A 9,190-nucleotide genomic window follows, 5' to 3' on the forward strand; every position below is an offset into this window, starting at 1 on the left:
TTTGACCAAACCCTGTATGCACTTATAGATTGTGCAGAATGACCTCCCTGTCAGTAGGTGGCACTTGCTGGGAGCAGCAGGCTGTAGTGTTGTTTTTGGGTCCCTTAACCAGCTCTTGTTCCTCTAGAGGGGCACCCTAGTGCCTCAAGTGGTGGGTTGTGCCATGGGACTTTCAGGTTTGTCTTTATTCTCCACCTCAGTGGGGGCAGGTGGGAGAATGGGTCTAGGCAGATCTGGATTGGGTGAACCTCCCCTCAAGGACAACAAATGCTATTTTCAGGGATCAAAGTCCTGTTCTCTGCTTCTGGGCAAAGCTGCCAGGGAGGAGCTAAAATCGTCCCACTCACCTGAAAAGTCTGCATGTGTCGGTAAATCTGTCTGCGACCTGCCATCTGGAGGAGGCCTCATTCCTTTCTACCATCCCCTATTCCACAGTTTCTCTTGGCCCTCTGTCAGTGGGCAGTACCTCAAGCCAGTGGATTTTCCCTGGTTGTGATGTGGACTGGGAGCTTCCCTTCCCAGGATCTCAGCTTGAGCTGGGTGTACGGTGCTCCCATGGGAGGAGAGTTGCCCCTCAAGCACACTGATCTGCCCCTGAAGGCACACACACCTCAGTAGGCTTGTTCACAAATATCCTTTCTGTGCCCCAGGGCAATGCGATAGAGACATGGGTGTATAGGGTCTGGTCTGCAGGCCTTTCCCTTGGGCCCTAGGGATCAATCCCTGATACTGCCAGGGAGAGGAATGCTGGTCTCAAGCCAGCTGAGGAGGGAAGACCAGAAATTGAAGATGTATAAAAGTGCTAGGCCATTGATGACTTAGAATCTCAGCATACAGAAATTTTCTGAGTCACACATGCCAGTTTCTACTGTAAATATATCCTAGTAAATTGAGACTCTGAAATTCCTGCCTTCCTCAGTACCTGTGCCTTGTTGATAACTCATGAGTGATGTGTCTGATCAGAACACAGGAAGGAATTTTTTAGTTAGCTTATTTATCTTTGCTGCCTATTGTGCTAGACTTTATATTGAGAGACCACACTTATACCTATAACTTTCTGACATGGTTACCAGACACAATCAGAAAAAGAACATTCAATTCAGATATTGAAGTCCACTCAACAAAAGCTGTAGTGTTGGAGAAAAACAGTTCATTCTATAATATACCAGTTCCTTTTTATTCTCCTGTTCTGCTTCATTTCATTTTTTGTTGTTGTTATTCATTTTTCTTTCAAGGAAGATCAAGCAGTAAGTTTTCATGGAAAAATGGAATCACACTTCAAATGATTTCATTTTGTTGGGATTGTTTCCCCAAAACCAAACTGGCCTTCTTCTCTTGTGCCTTGTTATCATCGTATTCTTCCTCGCCTCAGTGAGTAACTTGGCCATGATTCACCTCATACGTGTGGATCCCCGTCTCCACACACCAATGTATTTTCTGCTCAGCCAGCTCTCCCTCATGGATCTGATGTGCATCTCCAGCATAGTCCCCAAGATGGCTTCCAACTTCCTCTCAGGCCAGAAAGGCATCTCCTTCCTGGGATGTGGTGTGCAAAGCTTCCTCTTTGTGACCACGATTGGTTCTGAAGGCTTACTGCTGGCCTCCATGGCCTACGACCGTTATGTGGCCATCTGCCACCCCCTCCATTATCCCATCCGTATGAGTAACAAGATGTGTATGAAGATGATCATAGGATCTTGGACAGTGGGTTCCATCAACTCCTTGGCACACACAGTCTACACCCTCCGTATTCCTTACTGCAGGTGTAGGGCCATCGATCATTTCTTCTGTGATATCCCAGCCATGTTGTCTCTTGCCTGTATGGACACTTGGGGCTATGAGTACATGGTTTTTATGAGCACAACCCTCTTTCTCCTTCTTCCCTTCCTGGGTATCTCTGCTTCCTATGGCAGGGTCCTATTTACTGTCTACCATATGCGCTCAAAAGAGGGAAGAAAAAAGGCCTTCATCACCTGTTCAACACATTTAACTGTAGTGATCTTTTACTGTGTACCTTTTTTCTACAACTACCTTCGGCCCAAGAATCTCCGCTCACCAGCAGAAGATAAGATCCTGGCAGTCTTCTACACCATCCTCACTCCCATGCTAAATCCTATCATCTACAGCCTGAGGAATAAGGAAGTCCTGGGGGCCATGAAAACAGTGTTTGGGATATTCTCTTCCCTGAAAGAATGATCATGGCTGTCCATACTTCCCTTCTATACTTTGCTTTTACATGTTAATTAGAACATGCTAGAACAGTGTTGTCTGATAGAGATATAATTTAAAATTTTCCAGTAGATACATTTAATGAGTTAAACTAACTTAAATTATATATTTAATTCAGAACATTATTATCAATATTAACTTAACAATATTGATATTAATTATGTGGCATATTCTTAAAGATATATGCAATCTATATTGTGTGTGTGTATATATATATATTACTATTCGTGTAATATTTATACTCATATCAAAATATACTTTCTACATGTAATTAAAATTACTTATGCAGTCTGTTACTTTGTTTTGATTATAAGTCTTCAAAGTCTTGTGTTTATTTTATACTTAGAGCACATTGCATCTTCTAGTCTGAGGACATGAAACAAGTAATGAATGAGTGGGACGCACAAAATAATAATTATAGAATAACAATTGGATAGAAAAATATGGCTAACTGGACACACAGTGCACAGGGAGCCATAGATCTTGTTAAGTGGAGATGAGTTGGGTAATTCTCTTAGTGAGGTGCCTTGTTGTTCCACTTTAAAAATTACCTACAGTACATTCTGATAAACAATATAGCAAATGAGGGGAGGTTGGAATAATTTTATTTCTTTTTATATTGCTCTACCTAATGTTAAAAGTTTAAGGGGAAAGTAGTGGCCTGTGGGTGCAGACACAATGTCAGTGGGGATTAGTTTATTGTTTCCTGAGCCAGTGGACCCATGGGGTAAAAGATTTCAGAAAGTCATTTCAGTATTCATTGGAGATCTCCTTACCCCCACTTCCAGCATTGTTGGCACAAAAATGTGGGATTATCCTTGCCTTTGCAGGAATGTCAGTAGAGTGGACATCAACAATACCATCCACTGATACAGGGCACAAGGCTTCCAGCTTGCTTTGTGGCAAACTAAATTCAGAGAGATGACATGATTTCCCCAAGGCCATGGCATGTCAGAGGAAACACTAGAGCTAGCTCCCCTGATTCTCACCATGGTTTTACTACCTGAAATGGGTAAAGCATCTGAACTGAGCACCACCGCTTGATACAATTCTCCCTCAGATTCTTTTAAATGAAAACATCTGACAAAAACAGCAGACATTTCATACTAGTCCATTCAATCTGATATAACAAAACAAACTAAATAGCTTATAAACAACAGAATTTTTTTTCTCACAGTTCTGAAGTCCAAGATCAAGGTGCCTGCAGATTAGTGTCTGATGGAGGCCTGCTTTCTGGTTCACAGGTGGTGCCTTCCCACTATGTCTTCACATGGTGGAAGGTAAACAAGCTTCCTGGGCCCATTTTACAAAAGCATTAATCCTATTAATGGGAGCTCTACTCTCATAGCCTAATAATCTCCCCAAAGGCCCCAGCTCCTGATACTATCACGTTGGGGGTCAGGATTTGAACATAGGAATTTTGGGGACACAAAAATTCAGATCATTGTACATTCCCATCATTATCCTGGTTTTCACAATGCCATTTCCTTCCTAATCACTCATTCCAACCTTCCTAGGGCTGGTCTTCTCAGCATATGAACTGTGCAGGTACACAAGGTTCCACACCAAAAAGGGCCCCATGCTTGGTTCAATGCACTGCTGTTATCATATTGAAATTTTTAATAATTTTATCTTGTGTATGCATGTAAGCACAGGAATTTTGCTGGTGGCAGCAGCATTAGAATGCAGTTTTGGTCCAGCAGCAGCACCTGCACATTTGGGCTTAGGCAGCACACACACAGCAATTTGCTTGGCCTTCTCATATGTGCGCGCGCGCACACACACACACACAGAAATTTTGGAATAGTTTATGGTACCACAGGACCCCAAGGCAGTGGCTGGGGTGGGACTAGCCTAGTGGTGGTGACGGCGGCAGCAACAGCACAGGTAGCAGAAGGGGTACAAGTGGACACAACTGGGAGGAGAGGAGGTGACCTTCCTGGGAGCAGCACTGACTGGCAGTGGGAGGAAGATTTTCCCTTCTGTCCCAGAACCCATCCTTGTGGTGTTCACAAAATATTATGAACTATCTGGCTGAATACCAGGACAAGAAATACCAGGAGGCCGGGCGCGGTGGCTCATGCCTGTAATCCTAGCACCCTGGGAGGCCGAGGTGGGTGGATTGCTCGAGGTCAGGAGTTCAAGACCAGCCTGAGCATGAGCGAGACCCCTTCTCTACTAAAAATAGAAAGAAATTATCTGGCCAACTAAAATATATATAGAAAAAATTAGCCGGGCATGGTGGCACATGCCTGTAGTCCCAGCTACTTGGGAGGCTGAGGCAGTAGGATCGCTTAAGCCCAGGAGTTTGAGGTTGCTGTGAGCTAGGCTGATGCCACGGCACTCACTCTAGCCCTGGCAACAAAGCAAGACTCTGCCTCAAAAGAAAAAAAAAAAAAAAAGAGAGAGAGAGAGAGAAATACCAGGGTGTTACCAATAAACTTTGTCATAAAATTATTACAAAATAAAAGTGTATACATGGTCATTGCCATAGAGCCCAATAGGGACTTCTTTGGATTCACCAGCAAGTTCAGAATCTATGGCTATAAACACTGCTACAACATTGCAAAGCAAATACCTGCAGGCTAAGACATAGGGATAAAACTTAAATATCCTTTAAATAATTAAAAAATTAAAGTTAAAAATTATTTAATGAAAAATTACCTTCTTTATGAAGATTCAAATGAATCAATTGTTAACCATAAAGAAAAATTCTAAATTAATTGACCTTGTAATTGAAGATAGTGTGATAAACAGGCATGGAAACATTAAACCATTTCCCATTTTTTTGATAGGACTACCACAAGTTATCGGAAATGTAAGAAGAATCATTGAAATGCTGGTGATTAAATCCATATTTAAACCTAAATTAATATTTATATGAAATTTATTTTTATGAATAATTGGACCTATTTATTTATTTATTATTTTTGAGACAGAGTCTCACTCTGTTGTCCAGGTGAGAATGCCATGGCATAAGTCTTGCTCACAGCAACCTTCAAGAGATACCCATGCCTCAGTCTCCCGAATAGCTGGGACTGCAGGCTCACAGCACCACTCGCAGCTAATTTTTCTATTTTTAGTAGAGATGGGGACTTGCTCTTGCTCAGGCTGGTCTCGAACACCTGACCTCAAGTGATCCTTCCACCTTGGCCTCCCAGAGTGCTAAGATTACAGGTGTGAGCCACTGCTCCCGGCCAATACTGGACCTTTTTAGAAAAAACATGCTCCTTGAGAGTCATCAGCTACAGATGTATAACAATTTTTATTTTGAAATAATTTCTCAGAAATTTATCATAAAGTTTTTATGGCTTATAAACACAGCTCATCGTCTCAGTAACATAAACACACCTCATTTTCCCAGTAACATAAACAAAAAGATTATTTTTAAAATTTATAATCATTAGGAATTGTGACCTAGCATGTACCATGAAGACTAGCAGCACTTTGAATTATATTGATTGAAAATCACATTTCTAAGGGAACGTATTTTTATGTTCTAATAAAAATATGTAGAGAAATGTGATTCAGAAAAATCTTATGATCAATAAATATATCATATGATAAAATATTTCTACTTGTTATCTATAAAATTATGACACCAAAATGTTTGTAATTACATTACATTTTACATCTAGTACATTAATTTTAAAAAGTCTTTATGTTTTCATACCTTCAATGGCATTTTTCCTTGCTCTCTGAACAATGGGTTCCATGTTTTATTTTGCACTGCAAATTATGGAGATTCCTTAACCCGTCTCCTTCCTGCCATGCCTCAGAGAGTAAAGAGTATTTCTATGCACGATAGTGCTGGGCAATGATAGCATTTCGCACAAGAAGTTCACCTGAGCTAAGGCACTATTATTGGATGTAATGGTAAAATGTGTTTAGGGAAATGACCAAGCAATAATATCAATGAATAAAATGTGCCCATAGATATTTTCCCAATTCCTTTCAGTGGAAGTATGAGATGTAGTGAGTGGACAATAAAACCCCAATTGTCAGATATTACTTAATATAGGAGGTACAGTGGCTATTTAGCATATGAGCAGAGTGAGTGCTGAGTGTGAGGAAGGATAGGAATTTCCTTGACATTCCTAGCTCCCACTGATTAGATAAAAACTTGACCCACTTATCTTATAATTAACCTCTAATCATTCTAATCATTCTTTTTTTTATTCTTATTTCAGCATATTGTGGGGGTACAAAACTTTTGGCTACATATATTTCCCTTGCCCTCCCCACCCCTCAAGTCAGAGCTTCACATTCTTGATCTCTGTTGGCACCTCCTGGTCCTTATTGTTGATCTGAGATATCCCTGATGTTAAATCACTTCTGTAGGATTTGTTCCCTTACAAGAAGCATAAATTTGTCCTATGCCACCCAGAGTAGTAAAAGGACTGCAGAAACCCTGATGAACTCTTTGCTAAATCCCTGTAATAATAAGTTCCCTAAATTGAAAGAAAGAATAACTGGTACAGGCAAATGAATGGTTTACAATGAGCCTACCTATGAACATGTATGAGAAAAACAAGAAATATTATGGCATCATTCAACTAGGCTTACCCACTCAGAAAATATTTATTTTTCTGTTTTAGACAAAAACAAATAATAAATTGAAAGTAATCAAAAAATAAATTTAAAATAATAAAATTGGTATACTGAATGCCACATTCAGTTAGGCAATTTTCATTTTCATTTCTACATGACAAGAAAAACAATTCTCATTGACAGCATAATAGCAAAACCTAAATGCTTTCAAAATTGAGGGAAGAAACTCCATAAAGAAAAAACAGTTTTTAGAATTGTACACATATCTGTAAGACAATTTTGCCCAGATATGAGAGATTTTCTTCCTCTCTAGATTATTTTTTGTTCCCGCTAAATTCATAAAATGATATTTGGAATTACTATATACTTTTACAGAGATGCAGCTGAGTCCTGGGGACAGAGGCACAAAGTTTATCTACATTTTCACAGAGCAGATTCTCTGACTCACTCGTCTCAGGGCCCCCATCACCTCCCTGTTTCTTAGGCTGTAGATGATAGGGTTGAGCATCGGGGTGAGGATGGTGTAGAAAACAGCCAGAGCCTTGTCCTCTGTTGGCGATCGGAGGGATCTTGGGCGTAGGTAGGTGTAAGCAAAAGGAGCATAGTAGAAAGTCACCACGGTGAGGTGGGTGCTACAGGTTGAATAGGCCTTCTTCCTGCCTTCTGCTGAGTGCATGTGGTAGACAGCAAGGAGAATCCGACCATAGGAACAGGCAATAACAATAAAAGGAAAGACAAGAAAGAGGGTGGTGCTCACAAACACTGTGCACTCATAAACCCAGGTGTCCATGCAGGCCAGAGTCAACATGGCTGGGACATCACAGAAGAAATGATTAATGGCCCTCGATTGGCAATAAGGGAGGTGGAGTGCATATGTAGTGTGGGCACAGGAGTTGATCGAGCCTATTATCCAAGATCCTGTTATCATCAGCACACACACTCTTTTGCTCATACGGACAGGATAGTGCAGAGGAAAGCAAATAGCCACATAACGATCGTAGGCCATAGATGTCAGGAGCAGTGCTTCCGCACCTCCTAATGTCAGAAAGAAGAAACTCTGAACCCCACATCCGATGAAGGAGATGGACTTGTTTCCAAACAGAAACCCAGAAGCCATCTTGGGGACAATGGTGGAGATGTAGTTGATGTCAATGAGGGAAAGCTGACTAAGTAAGAAATACATGGGTGTGTGGAGGTGGGCATCCAGGAGGATGAGGAGGATCATGGATTGGTTGCCAATTAGAGCCATTAGGAAAATGAGAACTATGAGAATGAAGAGGAAAAGGCCAATTCTTGATGGCGGGAACAGCCCCAATAAGATGAAATCAGTTGATGTCTGATTATAATACTCCATGGGGTATTCATATGATATTTCCTAAGGGAGAGAGAAGAGTAAGCAGGTTAAGTCCAGTATTCCCCTTTATTCACAGGGAAAATGTCTCATGAATCCGAGTGTATGCCTGAAACTGGAAGTAGGACTGAACTCCACATACACTGTTTTTTCCTACACCTATGTATTCTATACATACATATTCCTATACATACATACATGATAAAATTGAATCTATAAATTTGGCATTATAAGAGATTAACAATAACTAATAATAAAATAGAATAACTAAATCAATAAACTGTTATAAAAGTTATGTGAATGACGTCTCTCTCTCTCAAAATATCTCGTACTATACTCATCCTTCTTTTTCTTGTGATGATGAGAGATGCTAAAGTCCCTAGATGATGAAATAAAGTCAGGTAAATAATGTACGCATTGTGGTGTAGTTTTCCGCTACTACCCAAAGCCATTTTAAAACTTACAAATTGTTTATAGCTGCAATTTTTCTGTGTAATATTTTCAGGTCATAGTTGATCGTAGGTAACCAAATCCATGGAAAGCAAAACAGTGAATAAGAAGGGCTACATTATAGAATGTTAAGCCAATTTTTCAAAATTTCTTATTTGAGACTATGAATTATTCATAAAATTTTATAGCTCTTAAGTGAAGAAGCTCTTATCTATTTTGAAAAATAAAATATTTCTTTCTTGTCCAGTGATTAATATTTGCTAAGGCAAATATCTATGACCAAGTTTTAAATAAATATATAAATTTATAAGAATAAAACATTTCTATTACAACTTCAGTGGGATATGAATGTTTTAATGACTGACAAAAATTCAGATATCATCAAAGTCAGATGTTATACTCAAAACATATGCATATAGAGACAATGTAAATTCACACATTATAGATCCACATTATAAATAATTTAACATTACCCTTAAGAGAGAATTTCTCTTCCATATTTACTCTTTAAGACCTTCCCCTTAAAACTACAGCAGCCTATCTCTCATTTTCAGGAAATATATTTGCTTTTTAAGTGGTCTTTGCACAACAATGCCAAGTTAAACTTCC

At 39.7% G+C, this 9,190-nt stretch overlaps 2 protein-coding genes across 2 annotated transcripts; one reads left to right on the top strand and one right to left on the bottom strand.

The window, feature by feature from the left end:
- Positions 1-1,257: 1,257 nt before the first annotated feature.
- On the top strand, positions 1,258-2,196 carry LOC138382516 (olfactory receptor 2L13-like). The gene has a single exon (XM_069466985.1). The coding sequence runs from the start codon at positions 1,258-1,260 to the stop codon at positions 2,194-2,196; it is 939 nt and encodes a 312-aa protein (XP_069323086.1).
- Positions 2,197-7,195: 4,999 nt separating this feature from the next.
- Positions 7,196-8,134, bottom strand: LOC138382517 (olfactory receptor 2L3). Its single transcript, XM_069466986.1, has one exon. The coding sequence runs from the start codon at positions 8,132-8,134 to the stop codon at positions 7,196-7,198; it is 939 nt and encodes a 312-aa protein (XP_069323087.1).
- Between the last annotated feature and the right edge of the window lie 1,056 nt (positions 8,135-9,190).

Source organism: Eulemur rufifrons, chromosome 4, assembly GCF_041146395.1.
Source record: "Eulemur rufifrons isolate Redbay chromosome 4, OSU_ERuf_1, whole genome shotgun sequence".
Lineage (NCBI taxonomy): Eukaryota > Metazoa > Chordata > Mammalia > Primates > Lemuridae > Eulemur > Eulemur rufifrons.

Bases quoted from the DNA above. Each gene is read 5' to 3' on its own strand.
- LOC138382517 (XM_069466986.1), bottom strand. From the start codon at position 8,134: ATGGAGTATTATAATCAGACATCAACTGATTTCATCTTATTGGGGCTG.
- LOC138382516 (XM_069466985.1), top strand. From the start codon at position 1,258: ATGGAAAAATGGAATCACACTTCAAATGATTTCATTTTGTTGGGATTG.